Source organism: Pholis gunnellus, assembly GCF_910591455.1.
Source record: "Pholis gunnellus genome assembly, chromosome: 9".
NCBI lineage: Eukaryota > Metazoa > Chordata > Actinopteri > Perciformes > Pholidae > Pholis > Pholis gunnellus.
In genome coordinates, this window is record NC_136535.1 from 8320010 (window position 1) to 8341524 (window position 21515).

At 43.4% G+C, this 21515-nt stretch overlaps 1 protein-coding gene across 1 annotated transcript; it reads right to left on the reverse strand.

The window, feature by feature from the left end:
* Window positions 1–7381: 7381 nt before the first annotated feature.
* nek3 (NIMA related kinase 3) lies at window positions 7382–12679 on the reverse strand. The gene is made up of 13 exons (XM_079166869.1): window positions 12376–12679; window positions 11963–12056; window positions 11777–11874; window positions 11597–11680; window positions 11200–11267; window positions 10991–11077; window positions 10001–10055; window positions 9556–9756; window positions 9147–9261; window positions 8572–8739; window positions 8338–8460; window positions 8106–8223; window positions 7382–7902 (listed from the first exon to the last, which is right to left on the reverse strand). Exons 1-13 carry the CDS (start codon window positions 12490–12492, stop codon window positions 7836–7838), a joined length of 1395 nt encoding a protein of 464 aa, XP_079022995.1. The 5' UTR covers window positions 12493–12679; the 3' UTR covers window positions 7382–7835.
* Between the last annotated feature and the right edge of the window lie 8836 nt (window positions 12680–21515).

The window sequence follows — 21515 nt, forward strand, 5'->3', positions numbered from 1 at the left end:
GTAAACAGGTATTATTATTGCACTGTAAAAAGTTTGTCACCCTCTGGGGCGTGAGGGGGGGGGCAGATTGCTTTATGGGAAAGAAGAAGGCAATAAAAACACACAATGAGGGAGACAGAACATTGCATTAAATACCCATTTATCAGGATGTGGTTTGACAAAAAAAAAGAAAAAGAAAAGGGTTGTTGTGCTTGTGCTAGCACAACAGCCTCACTCATTCTGAAATCTGAGGCAGCACTGAGCTAATAACCAGCGGTGGAATGGGCTCAGTGTCCGCAAGGAGGGAGGTAGGCTAAATAACTGCACCAACCAGTCCCATATGTAATCCTCCTTAACTCCCTGTCGCCTCGGACCATAAACAGGCTTTATCAATCCCTGGAGGAGTTGTTTGACCAGATCAGCGGTTGGACGCGTAACATCTTAGGAATGAATCAGAAAAAGCAGACAGACTGTTGATGAAACACTCCCTTCATCTGGGTGCCGTGGTGTTGACAAAAAAAAAAGTGCAGCGAACAGGAAAGCCAATGCTTGCCTCTATATGCATTTCAGCAACGCAGACAGGAAATGAAATGTGGGCATTTGAACTGCTTTTTCACACAAAGGGTGTATGTGCACAAAGCCCGTCATTGTTCTTCCAGCCATCGACCGGATGAGTCTTTACCTTCAGGCAAGAATTAGGAGCCTGTTTGTGCCATATGTGTGACACCAGTATAGAAGCAAAGATCTGACAGAAGATGAGATAACAAATAAAGGGCCGATTTTGTCATTAGCCTTACGAGATAATACCACGTGACTCTCCCTACATGTCCCAGCTTGATCTGTGACTTTATGGGAATACGTGTTAACAGTTCTGAAGAAATCCTTCCCATGAGTCCAGATGGGAAAATTCCCACTGACACAGGCTGTAGCACTTATTTCTAATTTTCCTGGAATCACAAGGTTGTCTCTACCCCTGATATCTAAAGATCCAACTGCACACATAATATTCTGCCTTTTGTCTTGGTCTGAGTGTTTCAGCCTGACTGGACACAGTATTACAGTCTGTTGGAGAGAAGAAAAAAAAAACCCGTCATGATTAGGTGTGTTCTGCTTGATGGGACAGGTTGGGCTCTCCTTAACTGGGAGTCCTTCCTCTGGGAACTCCTGTGGATTTGAACAATGTCTGGCCATCCAATGTGGACACATTAATCCTCCCCAGCAGCCACAGCTTCTAACCAGAGAGGACAGCCCACTGGTTCCACTGACAGCCTCATGAGAGAAGGTAAAGGGTCACCGGGTCAAACCCAACAGCAGCCACATGTCCCATACATGCCCCCGTGTCACAGCGCAGTACAAGAAAACTCACTCGAATGTTGTAAAACTTGCTTTGAGACAATGTAAAAATGTGATACATGTAACATCACATTAATGCATTCAAGGAAACTTCAATTGCATTTAAAACGATATTGTCAAACAGCGTGAAAACGTATCTATGATTCAGAGTTCAGTGTATCACATTAACAGGTTTATATGGTTTTGGACTCATTTAAAAGGCCACACTGTCACATGTTTGAAAAAGTTACTATCTTGTTATTAGCTGCTGCCTTTTCTGTTCAGCTCTGAGAAATGCTGAAACCTTATCTGCATGTTCACCGTACTATTGACATTGTGAAAGAAATACCTCAGGTTTGAACTCAACTGTACAGTCACCACGTTAGGAGCCGATCAGCACAACTTGTGATGAAGCCTGAAAATGTAATGAACGTAATGAAGCCTGGAGTCCACCTATCAAGCTTTACACATGGGGCTCCACTGAGCACATGGCAGGATTAGTGAAACCCACGCCCCGCTAATGCTACAGTGCAGGCTCAAAAACAAATGACCGTAGCACACCCCGCAGCACAACCACACATAAAAGCTGACGCTTACAGGTCAGCCTTGAGGTCAGCATGTTCCCCATGAGGAATTTCCACAGACCACACAATACTTTCCCATCTCCTCCTCAGCAGAATTCTGTCTCCTTTAACCACAGAAAATCACTCTTTAATTCCCCCAATGAGGCGACGTCCTCGTGTTCTCAAACCCGCTGTTGTCTGGAAGCCACAGCTCTATGGTTTGCACCGTTATTTAAATTTGGGATTTATCTCCCATGAAAGAAGATTGCTGGGTTATGGCGTGACAAGGGTGGACCGAAATGCGCTGCACTGACACAGAGGTGGTGGAAGTTTTGAGGTTGAGTGATGTGGGCAGGCTAAGGTTGCATGAGGTTAGACAGTAGGCACGCACCAGCAACACACCAGAATTAGGACAGGTACACGAATGCAAGTGCAACTAAATGTACTAAGCCTGAGCGCAGCTGCAACAATAGTCGAGGTAATGGGGGCTGATTATAGCTGATTGCAGACAGGTGAGTATGATAAGCAGAGGAGGAAGGAGAGGCGGGAGGACCACGCCCACACACAGGATACAGGGAAACAAGCAGCAGCACAGGCCACGGCTGTGACACGCTGGTTCCTGGTCAAACTTAGAGACGACATGCTTAAAGACCAAGATAATTGCACAGAGGTAGCATCAAGCTAGAGCGGCATGTGTCATTTAATCATCACATATTGATATTGGTTTCCTTTGTTTTCCATTTACACCCCATTAAGGGAGCATTTAGCAAAAAAAACACAGGTAGGCTTTATTGCTATGAAGTGTTTTGCTAGCCATCCTCTGGAGTGTGAGATGATTTTTAACGTTCTGAGTTGATGGATGGATGACACAAGAGTCTGTGAAATGTTTTCCATGCCGCACGGAAATTAGTTGAAGCCGATGGCTCCCCCCACAAAACACATGAGAAAGTCTGAAACATTGTTTCCCTTCACAGTACACTCCATGTACTCTCATCGCAAGTGTGAAACTTTTCCAGTGATATAAACAGTGTCATGTGCATTTGGAAAGTCCAAGTGGCACAGTGACTGATCAAGACGTTAACCGCGCAACTCGTCACTTTTTCCTGCTTGAACTTGTGCAGTGGGGTTTGCACTGTTTTAGATCAGTGAGATAAATGCTGTGCTTTTACACAGAACCGATACTGAAGTATTTGATTCATGCCGGGGCCTGAACCACTGCAACATTCTTTGTCATGCGTTGCATACAAAGCTGTTTGGAGTTTGAATGAATCTGTGTCGACCTCATTGATGGACAAACATGCTGGCTTATTTTGACAAATACTTTGCTGCTATTCTTTTTCAAACGGAGGAGCAAAGCTACGCTGTAGGCCTCTCTGTGAAAGTGTTGTGCATCAAATGCGTGCAGCCAAATCCGACTAATTTCAAAACCAAAATGCAGAGTGTGTACTCACAGGCTATAAACAGAAATAAAGAGGCGGATGTGAGAAGTTTCACTGGAAATGATGCAAGATGTGGTCGGACAGTGTGTGACATGAGATTCATCTTAAGGTCAGTGTGTAGATCGGTGAAGTGATAAGGGAGCAAGCGCTCAAATTCAATTTCTACGCTGGCATGAAAAAAAAGAGAGAAAAGATTAGGCCGTGCTTCGTAGGCTGGAACTTTTCAGCTCGAGACGATAAGTGATGAAGATTTGCTGCTGCCAACGTCACACAGTAACAGCCTGTGGGAGCTACAAAAGGGGGAAGAAAGTTGTGATACATTTGAAGTCTTTTAAAGACTGCTATCGATCTATTATTGGCTCGAAGGAAGGATGGCAAAGGGACAGGCCAGCAGAGCCTGTGACCCTGCCTGAAGTCGGACCAGCCCGTCAGGAGTCACCAAGGCGTGTGTGAGCACACAAACAATAGCAGCCTCTCAAACTCCCCTCAAACTGCAAATGGCCCGATAACCCGCGGGGAGCCCGCACCGTCCCACCTCACATCACATGGGATCCAAATTTAACTGTTCCTGACCTCTTTACTCAGAGCGGCCGATGAATTGTGGAGCTCCACGGCAAAGCCCTTGCTCGTCTATTGTCTGATACAGAAGCATGCAAACGCTGGCAGGAGACAATGGCGGGTCACTGCAGAGGGCTTGAAATAATCATAACAATGACAGCTCCCATATTTATAGTTGCAAAGAGACCTCCAACTGCAGCGCCTAAGTGCTTTGTTATTAACAGGAAGAGCTGCTCCCCGCGAAGAATAAACAGCACTTCTCCTTACTGGGTGAGTCACGGTAGCAGGTTTCATTGTTTCCCCTCACTGGGGAGGTTGATACCGCTGAGTCTGTAAGTGTCTAATAAAAACTCAAATACAGTACAGAAACTAATGTAGCTGAACATCTAAATACAAATATACTGACAAAATGTTCCCTCATTTTGCTGTAAATAAGAAAGGAATCTGGTAGAAAATGCCTTTCTAAGCATCGGTAGCCAGACAGAGATCACTGGGTCATCTTGCATCTGCAGCACTCTTCCTGTGTGAAACTGTGTGTGTGTGTGTGTGTGGGGGGGGGGGGGTTCAGAAAGCAGGACACAAAAACAGAACCGTGACAGAAGGGGAACAGAGATTATTGCAGACAACAAGCGTCAATATTTCATCGTATGCGATGACAGGAGGAGATGTGCAGACAAGCGAAATGAAAGGTCTCCTGTGCATCATTTGAGAAGAGGGGAAGCTACTTGATTGTACGCTATCGGGTCACCAGGATGTGGCGGGAAGAAAATCAATGAAGCATTTCAGATTAGATGTCTGAGCAGGGCCCAGAGATTCAATCGGAGTACAAACTGTAATACAGGATGTTGCCGGTTTTAAAGTAACACTTCAAGGTAAGCTGAACAGACCGAGGGAGAGAGGAAGCGCTATCAGGGCCCTCAGTTCCACTGATTTTTTTTCACTCGTGAGCTGCTCAGCTGACGCTCGATGTTCACAAACCAAGGGCATTGTGGGTTTTGCGTGTACTTCTCCCAAAAGCCAAAACACCGCGGCGAGTTCGCAGAGGTTTTCTCACCGAAGAAGTGAAACGATGGTGTTGTTCACTTGTCAGTGCAGTGAGTTGTATCATCAAACTCATTGGACTTTGACCTCCCAGCCCTGCCGTTAACACTCGGTGTAGGAGTGCTGCACAGAGGAGCAATTCATTCAAAGAGAAATTCCTTTTTTGACCCGTTTATAGCCATTGAGATACAACAGACACGACTTCACATCCTTCCTGCGAGAGGAAGCCCATGTTCAACAGCTTGTTTGGCTCCAAGTGCAACCTCAGAAAATGTTTCAGTCACGACCTTTTTTTTCTTCCATGCAGCACCCCATACCCAATAATTGAAGAGGGTGGACTTAATAACATGAACACCTGCACAATTCACATGCAATAGTCCTGCAATACATTCTATCTTTGGTTATAACGGTTCTTTTTTGTTGAGGCTTTGTTAGAGGGGTTCATTTCTGAGATTTGATGGTGTTTTATTATGTTAATTATCATTATATAACAGCAATATAGTGTGAGATGCTGTTATTAATGACTTTGTGCATGAAAATGGTGTCCAAAAAAGAAAAAGAAAGAAAGAAAGAAAAACAAAAAAGGCCCGCAGCAGACGCTGTGACTGAGCATTATGTAAATCTAAATAATCTGAATAACACAGACGGGAGGAAAAAAAGTGAAGAATCAATAAGGAAATTGAAATATAGCACATAGAAAGAAAAGTTATTTATTCTCAGGCCTAAAGTATTATGATACTATAATAAAGTAATTAGTACAGTTTGTAACTGAAAACCTTTGAGGAACATAAACGTGTTTAAACTTTGTTTTGTAATTCAACACAATATGCCAAATTGATCAACGCATTAGTGTCTAATAAAGATATATTTCTGCTTAGTAAAATACAATTTAAAGATCGAAAAGGTTCCTGTTTTGATCAGAAACTATCTGATCAAAGAATAAATAACTAAACATAAGAGCATTTGAAGCAATTTATAATACCTGACACTTTTAAATACTTAAGCCTAGTCCAGATGTCAGTCTAAAAAAGTACTGAGGTTCAATAAACCGCCTTTAATAACACAATCCTTATTACACCATTGGAGCTCAGACTCAGTTTGCATTAGAGGGCTGAACTACGAAGACGCCGGTTTGTGGTGGACACTGATGGGAGACCCTCCTATCTGCAGGACACACAGTATGGCGGTGTTGTACACCACTGTATCTGTATCCTTGCTAAACATGGACATCTTTGGAGGTACAAGGGGAAATAAAGTCAGAATAAAAAATAAAAAAGAGCAGGGGGCTGGGGTGTGAGGCCTGGAGGGGGATTCAGTGTGTCTTCAAGATAAGGGGCGAGCTGCGGCCCCGAGCTTCCTCAATAAAACACATCGTGGGCAGATTATGTGTATCGCGGAGTCCTCCTGTCAGCCAATGGGAGGCCTCAGCCTCAATTTTGCCAGCGGGATAATCCATCCCTGGTGCGACTGTTGATGGTGAATCAGCACCGTTATGGTTTCGTTGACTCAAATGTCTGTAGTATCTGTATCCTGTTGAGCCCAAACCGTCATGGGCGAGGCTCGTTTTGGGTTTTTACCAACATGCGGTTAAGCTCTCTTATCCGCTTCGACTCCGTATTATTGAGCTTCTAATTTGGCAAAACAAAGACAGGAACAGGCTCTACTTGTTCCCTTTTATTAAATATCTTTATGCTTCCAATAACTAAGAACTGAAGTCCCTTTAATGCAGATACAAGCAACATGAGCACTCCCACATTTATCTGACTATATCTGATTCTTAATATTAAAAAGGATTTCAACAAAGGTTTCATTATATCTGAACCAGAAGCAGGACGTTTCTCGCTCCCACCCACTACAAACGGTTCACATCAGTGATTTCAACTCCACCTAGTGGTACATAAATAGACCAGCAGTCACCTCTCAGCGTCTGCACCATTGTATGGGGTTGTTACAGGACTGTCTCAGAAAATTAGAATATTGTGATAATCCCCATACGTGTGATTTAGTTTACTGAACCAAGCTGAGTGTTTTTCAAGGCTCAGGAAACCCTTGCAGGTGTTTCGAGTTAATTAGACGATTCAAGTGATTAGTTGAATACCCTACTAGTATACTTTTTCATGATATTCTAATATTTAGAGATAGGATATTTGAGTTTTCTTAAGCTGTAAGCCATAATCAGCAATATTAAAAGAATAAAAGGCTTGCAATATTTCAGTTGATTTGTAATGAATCCAGAATGCATGACATTTTTGTTCTTTTAATTGCATTACACAAAATAAAGAACTTTATCACAATATTCTAATTTTCTGAGACAGTCCTGTATTGTCTCGCCAAGGAGTAAAAGACAAAGAATACCAGTCACTGGTCATGTTTCATGTCCTTATCACATTGCATGGGATATGGACATCAGAAGGTGTGGGCGGGCTCAAAATGGTGTGACCCCGTGGAGACCCAGCTGCTCGGAGTAAGATTTCCTGCTTCTCAAACAAAGGCAAACATTAGCCTCCAGACGGCCTCAATCTACTGGGAATGTTATCATTGGTAACTCGACCAGTACGCGCTCGATGTGCAAAATCAAATGGGAGGCAGACACACACACACACACACATCTCAAACATCTTTAATGTAAAAAAAGGTTTTTACGACAAGTTCAACTCAAACTGTAGTGCTTTGTTGCAGCAGTGCGATCAGGTTCACACAGATCAGTGCAGAGCTTGGAACGTTCAATATGCAGAAACTACGGTCTCACCGTTACTGTCTGAGCTTCACTGGCTTTTTGTAAACTTGGATGTAAAGATGCTATAAAACTTGGTCCTCATTTATCGGATCAAGACCTGGTCTCATGTGCATGATGTGAAATGATTTGGCGCCTTTAGTGAATGTAAACACCGTGCGATTGTGTCGGCTCAGCACAAATGAGGCTTTAGTGTTCTGAAAACATTTTCTCAGCTTCATCCATCCAGTCACATGGAGATTCTTCCTCAAAGTCTCTGTGAAGCGAGAAGAACATATTAGAGGTCATACAAAAAAATTGTACATTCAACAGTTAACAGAGATTCATACAAACCTCTCTTTGTACATTCATACTTAATGTGAATGTCATTGCGAGTAATGTATATTAGAATAGAATAAAACCAGAAGCCTCCAGCTACTGTACCAGAGGAGATAAGGGTAAGTAGGAAGAGTTACGTACGTGTCCTCGTCATCAGAGCGCGACTGCAGCCGCTCCTCGTCTACGGACACTTCAGGCTCACCACCGTCAGTGTCGTCCCCCTGTGGCTGGGAGAGGGGTCCCACCAGAGGGTCCTCAACTGAAAAAGAGAACCCCCAGAGGACTGTTTATATATCACCCACGACGGTGGCATGTGGCGTATTCCTATCAAGAGGGAAATTACTTATTAACACGTATTCAGGTTTCAACAGACCTCCCGTGTTTATTAAAAAGGTGCTGAAGGCTCTGCTCAGCCGGGCCTTCTCCAACAGACTCAGAAGCCTCTCGGGAGGATCCCTGTCCCATCGTCTCCTCTGCCTGCTGTCCTCTGGCTCCTCTGACAACACCCGGACAAACAGGGACACAGCTGATACACTCTGATACTGCATGTCATTCGACACCGAGCTTCCAGGAAGTGAAAAAGAAACCGCTACTACTGCTATCATACCTCCATGAGCGGAAGCTGCGAAGGCCCGCTCGGTCGACGCCATGCTGTCAGATGAGACGAGGCTGGCATTGGCCAACATCTGCCGCACAGTGTCTGACGGCCCAGCGGCCCACCGCTTTCTAGGTCCCGGCTCTCGGCTTTCACAGTGGGCTTCGGGAAACTCCACTCCTGAGGAAAAAATATATTTATTGTTTTCAGTAGGATCCTGACGAGAATGTAGAAGCTGCATGGATTAAAACATACAAAAGCAACGGGAGGGGGGAAAAAAAGCATCAAACAATAAAAAAAGTTGCAACAAGAATGGTTTATTCATTTGACTTTCAGCGCGAGTTCTTTCTACCATTACCGTTCTCAGGTTTTCATCAAATAAAGCATCTGAAAGTATTCTAGAGATAACTCAGATGATACTATTCCTGTGTTTTGGGTATGGCTGTGTTGAGTCCTGTCAGAATGATCAAAACCTATATAAAATCATGGATGACTAGCGGTCTTCACACAAATGTCTGTGCTGTGGCTCTCTGACGTGCAGCAGTAAATCCTATTTTCTTGACAACGCTGTTAACTTTGACTCGTACCTTCACACGTGGACGTTTTTATTAGACTCCTCTCTCCCAGAAGATCGGCCACCTTCTTTCCCTCCTCTCTGTTCCATCGACCCGTGCGCCTCCCCTGCTCCTGCGTCTCCGGCGCCTGTAAGAAGATTCAAAGCGCTGCAGTAAATCACAACACATAACATGAGCGCTGCGGCCATCTGAACTAACAGCGCCTTGTCAAAGGGCAGATTCCGCACAGGGGGGGGTCACCTCAGCTGTGGAAATTGTGTAAGAGTTTAAATTCTCAATTTGACACCGTGTTGTGACAGCGTGTCGCACTGCCGTTAAATCACGTCTGGTTTCAACTGTTTTGAGTGGCTGTCACCACGCATGAAGCTCAAACCGCAGGGAACGGCCCTTCTAAGTGCACAGGTGCCGACTGCGTCTGTACCTGGGAGGGCAGGTGCGTACGCAGGAGTCTGGAGGCGCGGTGAGAGGTCAGGATGCTGTGCAGGGACGGCCTGTCTTTTGGGTTGGTCTTAAACATCTGCTTGAGCAAGTACTGCAGCTCGTAGGGCAGGCGGTTGGGGAGCGGAGGGTACGCGCCCCGGCACACCTTAAGGATCAGGCTCTTCCAGCTGGATGCCTGGAACTGGACACGAGAGCGGAGGCGTGAGGATCTTCCGAGACAACAAACCATGTTTAAAACAAAAAAGAAATACACAGCAGATGATGGAAATCAGCTGAAGATACCGGGCCTCCCATCATTGCTGTGATGCGAGATGACAGCAGGAATGTCGCACACAATGATTCATTGACAATATTTGGAGAGAGGCCCACAGTCAAAGCCGTGGAACACGGCGAGAGAGGAGGGAAGGGGGCGGGGGGGGAAGTACCGGGTGTCGCAGGGTGCAGAGCTCGTAGAGAACGCAGCCCAGAGACCACACATCGCTGCAGGACACACAAACACAGAGATGGTTATTCATTCACTCCAGACATTAGTCATGTACTGGCACGGTCACGAAAGATAAGTCAAGACGGGTTAACCCACGCACGAGTTACATAAGCACCGCTGAGCTGAGAACACAGACTTAAGAAGCGATGGAAACATCAAGCTGGGAGGTAAAGTCTAAGCAAACATCATGAGGATTTTTGTTCTTCGTTAAACAGTCTGTACATTAAAGTGTCCCTTTCAAATTTGAATGACTGAAATTGTTAGTGCTAGTAGCAATGCAGTAATAGTGTAAAGAAAGCAGAGTGTATACAGTATTTCTGTATTGCGCCGTTTCACACCTCGGGTCAACAGACACCAGGAGATGGAGCCAGAGCGAAGCACAACGGCCCTGTGGGAACAGATGCCAGCTGGGGATCCCAAAAGGTAATCAGTACCGTCCCCACCATGTGCTTCAATCATGGGGAGAACCAGCAGTAGCTCATCTCCATTCAGCCCTGAAAGGCTCCTCTCCAGCCTCAGTCAGGAGGAAGGAAGGCACCGTACACAAAAGGTGGATACTTCCTGTTGAATGACACTCCGAGGAAGACGCCTCTAGCTCCATTTCCCTTCTGTTTCTTGTAAGGCTAAATTTCCCTTATGGGAATTAATATTGCAAATTTTCTGCACATATGGTCAATAATGTAAATAACGTGCACATTCTGCAGACGCCTTATAGGCATCAATATAAATATACTAGTGTGCATAGTCTTTTATTGTTCTATAATTGGGGGTTTATGTTTTCTTTTGCTTTACTTAATTAATACTTCCTGTTGCAATGACCTAATTTCCTCAAATGGGCATTGCTCCAAAGTTATGAAGGTTTAATCTTATTTCTATTTGAACGTGAGCCATAGAACATGGAGGAACCCGTCAAACGAACACGGTGCGATACCTCTTATTGTTGTATGGCTTGTTGTCCCAGATTTCTGGAGCCACATAGTACGGTGTCCCAACATATGTATGAGCGTACGCCTTTGAGCTGCAACACAATCACAAAAGATATTGGTCAGAGCACAAATGTAGCGGCAGCAAATCGAGCGGCGAGCATCGATTTAAAAAAAAGAGGCAAACTATAAATCGCTGCCTCTTCTCTTCCTGTACCTGTTCAGAATACACGCCGAGCCAAAGTCCCCGAGCTTGATTGTCCCATTATCTGTCAGGAAAATGTTCTGAGCACGGAAATGAAAAAGAAGTGATGACTTGACACGAGGCCGAAACAAGAGCAGTCAAAATTATGATATTATGCCTAAGTGGGAGACGATGCTGTGATCTTATCTCGATCAGCAATTTCACCATTGTTCATTTCACTCCACGGCGCTCGCACTGATGAGATTTCATCAACATGCATCCAAGCAATAAACTAAATTATCGACTTCCTGTTCCGACTCACAGAACATCTGATCTTCCTCACGAGTAATGTCTGTTCTATGTGTGCTAACCATTTTAGACATACAATGGAATCTATTAACATGTATATAGTAGCTTTAAACTACTGCACCTTGGACTTCAGATCTCTGTGCAAAACCCGTCTATCGTGGATATGCAGCGCAGCGGCACACATTTGAGCAAACCACCTCAAGATCTGGAAATAAAAGATAAAACAAACACGGAAGACATTACACACCATGTGAAACATTAAACAGTGAGAATATTTGCAGGAGGTCGAGGCGAGGCTTACGTCATCAACACAGAACTGCGTAGTTTTCTGCTGCCGGATCCTCTGGAGCAGGTCTCCTCCGCTGCAGTACTCCATAACAATACACAGGAGGTCGTCAGCTGAACAAACACAACCACACCGTCTGTCCTGCAGTCCGCACCTTAGGAACTGTACGTCTTGTTAGAAGAGAGTTAGTGCCGTAAATACCTTCGAATGCCTCCCTGAAGGTCACAATGTTGGGATGTTTCATTCTGGACAGCAGGATGGCTTCCCTTCTCGAATTCTCCAATTTGGAGGGATTCTATAAAAATGCAAAAATACAAGCATGGATGCATTCTTTATTATGCAAAAACAATCAGCCTCCACGTCTCTGCGCTAGGCCACAATCTGGTAGGTTATCAGTGCAGAGACATTTCCATATCCTACCGCAGGGACATAACAGTCTGGAATAGAGTAGTCAAAGTGGAAATCCAACATCTCCCTGTTCAATACACTATTTTATTACTACAGTGATTATTACCAGAAAGGCTAGCTGCGATGGGGGGGATTCTGTTCATGTTCAGTTACTTCACAGGTGAGGAGAAAGCTACAGTAGCAGCTATATCTCTGTTTGCACAAACCTTTGGCAGCTGGACTTCCTTGACCACATACTTCTCCTGACTGCTTTCACACCGGACTAACAAAGCCCGGCCGAAGGAGCCCTCACCGATGACTCTCTGGAGCGAGTATCTCTCCATAGAGCTCTTTCATAAACCACACAGAGATCACAACAAAGGATAAAAACAACAACAACTCTTCGAGCTACAACAGAATGAGGCGGCGGAGGCGAGAAGATTGTCTTATTTTGGTCTTCAGTGCTCACATTGAGACATTTAAAACGTTGAATAAAAGAAAAATTCGCCCCACACAAAATCTACCCGACTCGTGCTGTTTGTTTAGCCGCTACTTCCTTATTATTATATGACGTAGGCACTATAGACCTGTAGTGTCTATATATATATGGCCGCTCGATGGCGGTAGAGTACAGTCTCTAAATCCTACATATTATAACAATATATTTATAATATTAATATAGTAATTTGTCATAGCAGTGCAATAGTTTCATATTGTGTTCTGTTTTTGAACTGCTTATGTAATGTATTTCTTACCGTTTCCTCTGGTAATATTTGTTTTCCAAACCATCAGTTGCTGTTCTGCCGCTGGATTGGGACACAGCTATTGTGTCTACTCCACACTGTATGCGCTGCTCTAAGAGCTGCTCTACAATGCTCTACAGCCAAAGTGTTAAAAAACGCGTCAATTGTTAAACATCATACGTCAGCACGCTGACAGAGCCCGGATAGCTCAGTCGGTAGAGCATCAGACTTTTAATCTGAGGGTCCAGGGTTCAAGTCCCTGTTCGGGCGGACATCCTTTTGACTTTTCTGAGCGGATTTAGGCCAAGATGTACCTTTCTGTTCAAACTAACTACCACTTGATGGAGTAATAGAATGCGATCTGTGACTGGAACTGGTACAAAACTCTGTTTTCCGATCTGACATGTCTCACAGTATGAGACTCCGCTGTGCAGACTGTATCAAAGTGCAACGATAATATAAATCTGGTTTCAAAATGAAAGCAGTCTTGACGTTCACTGTGGCGGATTACACAATATCAGCATCTTTCAAGATCATTTTCACATCGCACAGCAATGAATGGAGACCACCAAAACATGCAATGCAATTGTGAACGGTCAGCACAAATGTAAAGCGTATGCTACAAGTTGTGTAGTTAAGGGGCTGAAACCTGAAAACACACAGGAAGATAGTGTGCAGCAGAATTCCCCAAACATCTTGTGCAGCACAAACGAAGTGCTTCATAGCCAAATAACGATTGCATAGTGCATAGTCCAAATGTCTAGTATCTGCATCGTTACCTCCGGCATTTCGCTCTAATGGCAGTGCTTTTCCACAGGAGGAAAATAAAGGCAATAATTAGGTAAATATTGGGCATGTCTGCAACAGTTTGTCTACAGCTCCTCGACTGTGCTGCACAGGCTGTTTAGTAAAATGTGATGGGCACTTTTTGTTGGAGCTGAAAAAGTTCCATCCATTATTACCGCAGGGATCGCCGGGGAGGGAGTGGAATCGATCCAGGCTGACATTGGGCGTGATGAGCAGTAAATTAAGTCCACACCCTGGGCAGAAAGCCGCTCAATCACCGGCCAGACACATAGAGATCACAGTCATGATAGAGACAGACAACTATACACGCAATTCCAGTTATGTTTACCTGCACGTCTTTGGACTGTGGGGGTAAAGTCGCAGGACCCGCAGAAAACGCTCCGCACAGAAGGGCCGGACGGCGGTTTCGAACCCTCAACCTGCTGGCTAACCACTGCTTTAAAATATGTTTTGATTGGGTAAAATACTCCTGGCAGGGTTGGTAATAATGAGAAACTAGCAAGAGTACGCTAGATTTAGAAAAACCCAACCCACTTTTGCAGCTCATTTCCAATGAAAGTAGCTAGCAGCACGAGCTCCAAAAGTTGCTAAAGCTAGCAAGAAAGTTGCAAAGTCGGCACCACTTCAGGCCTCCCTTCCAAAGCCCCTCCCCGCAAAATAACCATTATGAAAGCAAAGATATCATAATGAATGTAAACAGCGACCATGGCTATTGTTAGTACTCACAATTGTTAAGCTAGCAGCTTGTGGAAGACTCTGTTGACATGCAATGAGTGCACCGGTGATTTTAGCACGTGCAGAATATGCATAAGTAGGTATGTTGACAGGCAGGTAGCTCGTCCAATCATTACATCTCATCATTACAGGCCGAATGAAATGATTGGACGGGCTTCCCACAGTCCTGAAACAGCCACAGATGCAGGATTTTTTCTTTCTTTTTTTTTGTCAGAGCATTTTATAAATTGATTGTTCTCAGGATGTAATCAGAATTTTAAGAAAAATGTCAATAATGGTTTTTTTTTACATACAAGATAGTAATGAGCTCTTGCTATTATATAATAGGCTACTAGTCTAGAAGTAAATCAGAGAGTAGGACAACTGCCATCTCCAGCTGGTGATTTTCATGAGAAAAAAGTAGCTAAACATTTTTTTAAACACCCATTTCCTCATATAAAACTTCATACAGTTGGTTCTACCAAAAGATCTATAAAAGCTGTTTAAATAAAACTGAATGGACTGAGAGAGGAGGCATGTTCTGTGTCATCCGTGGTATCTAAACTACTTATTTAACCTTAAATAGCGGCTTGGCCCTTGGTGAGGTGTAACAAGACAGTGTTTGTATACTTGGCTGAAGTAAAGTACTGTCAGGCTGTTGGTTTGAGTCTTCTCTGCTCCCTAAGTGAGGAACTTTCACAAGGCCAACTATCAAATCATTCATAGGATATGTCTGGTTATTAAAGATGGAAACCAAAGGGACCAAGCTGTGCCAGTATGTGTGAGCGAGAGAGCATTTACAACAAATTTGATCATATTTCATCTGTGAGGTGATACCTGCGAGATGAAGATCATGTTTCTCCAGGAACGGGCTTTTCTATAAGTGGTTGTGGTGCTGAGTGAGCATTTAAATGCAGAATCGTAACGTATCTGTCAGAGGCTGAGTCACTTCTCTGAGTTTGTGCTGACAGAAGACTGACATGAAGCAGCTGTGGGGCAATAAAGAATTAAAACTGAACCTCTAGTGTGAAGGTTTCTCAAACCAGGGATCGGGCCCCCCACGCGGGCCTCCTTGACGTATAGAGCGACTTATAAGAGTTATTTATTCATATTTGTCTGAAAGAGAATATGAAATGTATGACTTATTCAGGTGGCAGCTCGATAACTCTCTAGCTCCTCGGGCAATGACAAGTTTGAGACCAAAAAAAGAGCCAAGAGTCAAAAACGCTGCATGAATGACTTCCTGTGATGTAAAAAAACTTTAAAGAGAAAGTTGCTCGAGTCATGTAATCTGTCATTTTTAAGCTTCGGTTAAATCTTTATGTTGGAGGTTTTCATTGAAATTAATCTTTCTTAACATAAAAAAAATCTTTGTGTCCTGCCAGTCTATATTTTAGGCTCACATCATATTAAAAAGCTATCAGAAGGTCCTTCACGGGGACAGTTGGACATCCACTACTGCCTAAGGAGGTGAATACTTAAGACCCTCAGAGGCCCATTAAAAACCAGAGAAAGATAATAAAAAAGAATTGGTGGTTCAATATATACCTATAAAAAATAGATATGGGATCGTTTTAAATGGTGACACATTTTAACGTATACGGCAAATTATGACGGCAGTGTTAAATGTTCAAATGTATGTCCTGGGAGAAATGAAAACTATAAAGAGGAAGAATTTGTGTTCAGTTATGCCATCGATATTATAAACCAGCCCACACAGATACCATTAAAGATGTAGCCTGGATAAAAACCACCATCTTAACATTGTTTAGCGATTCAAATAGAGTGAACGAATGAGCTGAAACAAACTGGCAATTGAGTTTGATCAGCATGCTATCACAGATGGACATCAAAGAAGCAAAACCATGATCGGTTGTGGCGTGTCGGTGAAGCCGCTTTGTGGATGGTGAAGGTCACTCTGTGGGACGATCCAAAGTTAATCTAAACTTTAAGGCCCATTTGAGAATTACTTAGCGGAGGTTTTATCACCATTCTTAACCTGAGAGCATATGTTGATCCCCACATAATCACCATGGATGCCGTCACCTTGTCCCTATTTTTCAGTGCAGTGCTGTTAATAGGTTTATCCTTCACAGGCTTTGGAGATGGATCCTTTTCTCCTTCTTTTCCTCAGAGGCAACAGTTACAGCTTATTAATACAGAGGGAAGCTGCCAGCTTTATTATGTACTCACAAATAGAGTGACATCACAACACTAGATGTTAGTGAGTTACATCTTCTACAGCGGTGTCAGAGAGCTCAGAAGCACACATCAGACCTTTGAGGGATGATGAGGTGAGCTGACGAAAGAGTGATGACATCGGAAGAATACGCATAATGTGAACACATCCTAAATAAAGACAGGACATTCATTTTTGACATTGTGTAAAGAGAGTCACTAAACTACCACACGCCGGTACCCCATGTACCACAATTCCTTTAGTTATCAAGTGTTCACGTGATGTTTTCCAGGGGTCCTATTCCAGTCCTCGGAGACTTGTGAGGTATTTTTGATAGACTTACGACAGGACCATACCACATGCAGAACACGTGGTAAATTACCTCAGAACACGTGCAACATTCCTGTGGTGGATGTCCCCAAATTCCACACAAGTCTCTGAGTACCACAGAAATACCTGAGGGAAATGTCACAGGAACACAAAAACGTACCAGATGAAGTTACCTAAAAAACAAAGCAGAACACATGTCATGTTACCACTGGGGGATGTTTTGTTTTGGTCTCCACATAAACAATATTTAGCTCTTTAAATGCCATGCTATGTTATGTTATTTAGTGTTGTTTACTTCTAGCAAGCAATGGGTTTTATCACAGCTTGTTTGCAGGGTTAGGTATAATTTTCTTTTTAACTGCACGCACGTTTAATTTATCATTAAGTAGGTCTCTAATTTCCCAATAGGTATATCAGTTGACTCAAAGTAACTTGCCAAAACAGCATTTAAAAGTTAGGTGTGTGGTTACCGGGGATTAAGGGATCAAGGCTGGATTCTTAAACTTGAAACTGCATAAATACCAGTGACCAGAGAGCTGTTTGTGACTGATAAAATGCTGGGATTAACTTTATCAAAGACCTTCTGGAGAAGCTCCTCTGGGACAACATTTTGGGGACCGGTGATGCTCTTCATGCTGATGCTTCTCCCTTAAAAACACGACAGGAACATAGGTTTGAGACAATTCGAAACAGCCTCGAAACAGCAGCAGATTGAGAGCCGGCTGCTCACAAGCTTTTGATGAAGGATAAAAGAATCTGCATGTTTCTCCTGGGAGGATTCTGTACGGCAGAGTGCTGATAGCAGAGCTGATTACACTGACAACTATCAGATAGGAGCTCAGCGACTGCTGCTCTTGCATCTTCTCTGCATATCTCTCTCATTACAGCAGGTCTTCCATAGGGTGCTGGAATATTTGCACTCTGTTGATGGTCTCTGATGTTCCATTTCTATAGGGGTTTATGTTCCCCGAGTAAACAGCAGGCTGTGAAGCTGCATATTTTTTTTAGTTTAAATTGTTCAACAGAGCTCCATCCAGTGAACTGTGCCATCTCTGCAAGCTTTGAGAATATTCACAATGTTGTTTTTCTGAGACCGTGCCCAGAGCTAAGATTTCAGTTCTCTGAAAATTTGTGAGGCGTTACTTTTGTTTTTTAGAAAGTATAACATTGCTGTAGCCAGGTCTCACCCGGCTTAGAAATAATGCTACTGCCTGAGTTTGAACTTTAACTGAGGTAGCTTGAAAGGTGATGCCAGCCTCCATCTTGCGTGTTTTCATTAATACTAGGTGTCAGTTAACACATCTTTGAGAGGATACCGAAACGTTTTCAGTCTCGCTTCTTTCCTCCCATCCCTCGGCGCCACTGTGCTCTTACCAGAGAAGAAATTACTTGGAGATGATGGAAGGAAGTGGTACAGAGGAAGAAAACGGGGAGGCCATTTGGGATTTAGATGTTTAATTCTAAAGAAGTAGTCCTCTGTCCTGTGTGATTTTATGCCCATTCTAACCAAATAGTGAAATAGATCTCAGTAAGGAGCTATCATCTTGCATGCAGACGACTGATAACCTTGTGCTACGTCCTCACATTTTTCCCAATTTGTCTCACATTTTACTTTTAAGGCTCTGCAAACCATGTTAAACCCACACAGGGGCTTTTAATTACTCTGGCTGATTATTAGACCTCTTCTCAGGATGAGCATGCACAGACGCTGCTTGGTTGACGTCTCTCTGACTCATTCTTTGCTGCACACACAGTGTAAGGTGGGACAAATGACATCTTTAGCATAAGCCTTTTCCACGGAAGACATTTTGACAGGTGTAAATTAATAAAAATGAAAGATGGCGGAGTTCTGTTTGGTTTCAGGGTCCTGCTTTTGCGAATAGTGGCTCCCTGCCACCACGTCCCGGCTCACTGGGACACCTGAATAGAACCGAGCCCTCGTTAGTGTTATCATGATCACCTGTGCTTTTCCAACTATGACATATTAAAAACATCTGCTGTGAGAAAAAGCCTGCAATAACTGCACTCTTTGAACCTGAGCAGAGGTGTAATCAGCCAGAATTGGAAACACCTGTGTGGGTGTGTATGACCTTCAAAAGGTAAACAGAGTGGCAACGTTAATATCGAGGAGACTGACATTTTGTCTTATTAAAATATGCTCCCTCCCAGTATGAGGATTACCTTTTTCTGAGATCAAACTAACTGCTAATTTAGAAGCCCTGCTCCTGCATCCCTGTAGGGGGACCAGTGGACCGTGAGCTTCTCCCTGTGTGTGAGCTTTGATTGTCTGGTGTATGTTTAATGAATTCCCATCACGCGGATAGGGAAATATGATAATTGACATGCCACTAACTGGCAGTTCCTAATTGCAGACACAATATGAAACAATAAATGGAGTTATACATTTTAAATCAGCAAGATTGAGTGAATCTAAACATTTCTGGCCCAAACCACTGCACTTTCTGGGGAACGCTGATTGTTTATATGAAACACCTGCGTGACTGTCTTCGTTCTCGTGCTGCAGACACTGCCCTTAAAAACTACTCTATTTACTCCACTGCCATTGCATTCACATATAGTATATTACACAAGGCTGACAGACCACTTTATTGCTATACAGGCTCTTTATTACAGCAGTCACGGCTCACTATCTTGCTATCCTGCAGCACTATCAATTAATTATGCAATATCTTTATGGAGATTGTTGTTATAGGAGCACAAAACCTTTTTTAAGCAGAGTTGCTCTTAAGGGCATGTAATTATCTCGCAAACGTACTGTCGAGGAAAAAAAACTAATTAGAAAGAAATTAATTGAGGCAGAATATCTAACTGGTTGAAGTCTATAAAGGTGATTCAGTGCTTTCCCCCTAAAGTAAGCCCCGCTAGTATAATATTAAAACAGACAGAGCACAATTTAAGGCTTTTCAACTGATGCCATGCGATTGTGTTGCCTGTAACTTCAGCAGCATTCACTTTGTGGTATGATTTTTTTCTTGCTTGTTTTCCATATGTTGTATTCTTCTCATGCCATTTCCCTTCACGATTAAAGAAAATCAATTAGGATAAGTAAGAAAAGAACATTCTTATGCAGGCTATATTTCTGGATCCAGCTGCTAATTTGCAGCCTCAAGAGCTAATCCAGGAAGTAATCCTGCTGGTCTTCCCAAATCACAAATGTAACGGAAAAAAGGTAATCCATGTCATTTTCAAATTGACACTATATTTTGTTATTTTGACTAGAAGTATTTCAAGTGTCGGCTAATTTGCATTTATTATTTGGTTCCACCCATTAAAGTGATTGCATTTTGAACATTTGCATTAAATGCTCAAATGCAGGTTTGTAAACTGCTCTTAAAGGGCCAGATCACCCAAATTATAAAAGAAATCGCAGATAGTTCTGGTTTTATTTTCCCTCTGTCAGAGTTTTCTGCCTCTACCCCAATATAGTGGTGGTCATTATAAACCAGTGTGTGGTCCTCACTGTATTAAAAATGATACTTTATAGTGCTCAGAGCGATCAGCAGCTCAAGTCATCTTCAATCAGTTACAGAAGTTGTAATATTCCTTTTACTCAGTAGCTGACAAGAGCAGCATGCACTTCTCCCGGTTGCAACACATTTCGCATGTTTTAAGACAATCAGCCGCCTACGAGTAACAACCCCTTAGTAAGATTGCATCGTACAGCCTGTCTGTCAGTCTGAGGTACGGGTACTGATGTAAAGGAGGGAGCGCTCCAACGTAACCCCAATGTGTCAGCCTGTGCTGATGAGGCATCTGGTTGACACTCTGTAACAATCGCGGGTGATATCAATCAGCACGGCAGATCAGACAGAGTGAGAGCGGAATGCAGAGGAGCCATGCTAACATATTAAACAGAGCAAGTACTGAGAGAGATTTCTCAAGTGAGGATGGAGGAGGAGGAGGGGGGGGGGGGGGTGTTTCCATTATCTGGGGACGCTGCGCATTGTAAGAAAACGGGCATGCTAATAATGAGGGCCAAATACTTGGAGAACAGCTGCATTGTAAATGAGCTGACTTTGTACACTCCAGCTTGGATGAATCTCTGAAGTGTTGTTTGTTAATCAAAGGAGGTAAAACGGAGAGGAACAACAAAAGGACTAAAAATAGGGCCTGGAGAGCTGGGAGCAGCTCACATACAACTGTGGTAATTGCTATGAAAAGGTTACCATTATTGTTATTCTCACTGTGAAGGCAGGTGGAGGGACTCGGAGATAGCCCTTGACATTAAGCTGATGGATGCGCGGCTCCTTCATGTCCCAGGGCGGGATTGCATCTCTTAGTCTGGAAGACTCGGACGCTTTGAAGTTGAGCAACCTGATCCAAAGGCAAATAATCTGACTAGAGGTCACGGGATTTACCTCATCAATGATAGGGAAAAGTTAAATTCACAAGCTCTACCCGTCCTTATCCTCTTTATCGATTGAGGGAGGGGGGGAAGGACTCCCACTTGTAGTGAACACTACGGAGATCAAGAGGTCATGGGAAAAGCTTTTCAGGAATGTGAGACGAGGACTGTTCAGTTAACCTCAGGGCGTATTGTTCGACCGAAATAACTTTAAATACAACATTTCAA

Excerpts from the sequence above, each read along its gene's own strand:
- nek3 (XM_079166869.1), bottom strand. The coding sequence starts at position 12,492 with ATGGAGAGATACTCGCTCCAGAGAGTCATCGGTGAGGGCTCCTTCGGC. Across the intron at positions 12,057-12,375 it reads AGGAAGTCCAGCTGCCAAAG|AATCCCTCCAAATTGGAGAA; the intron begins GTTTGTGCAAAC and ends GCATTTTTATAG. Across the intron at positions 8,461-8,571 it reads CGCAGCTTCCGCTCATGGAG|AGGAGCCAGAGGACAGCAGG; the intron begins GTATGATAGCAG and ends GGGTGTTGTCAG.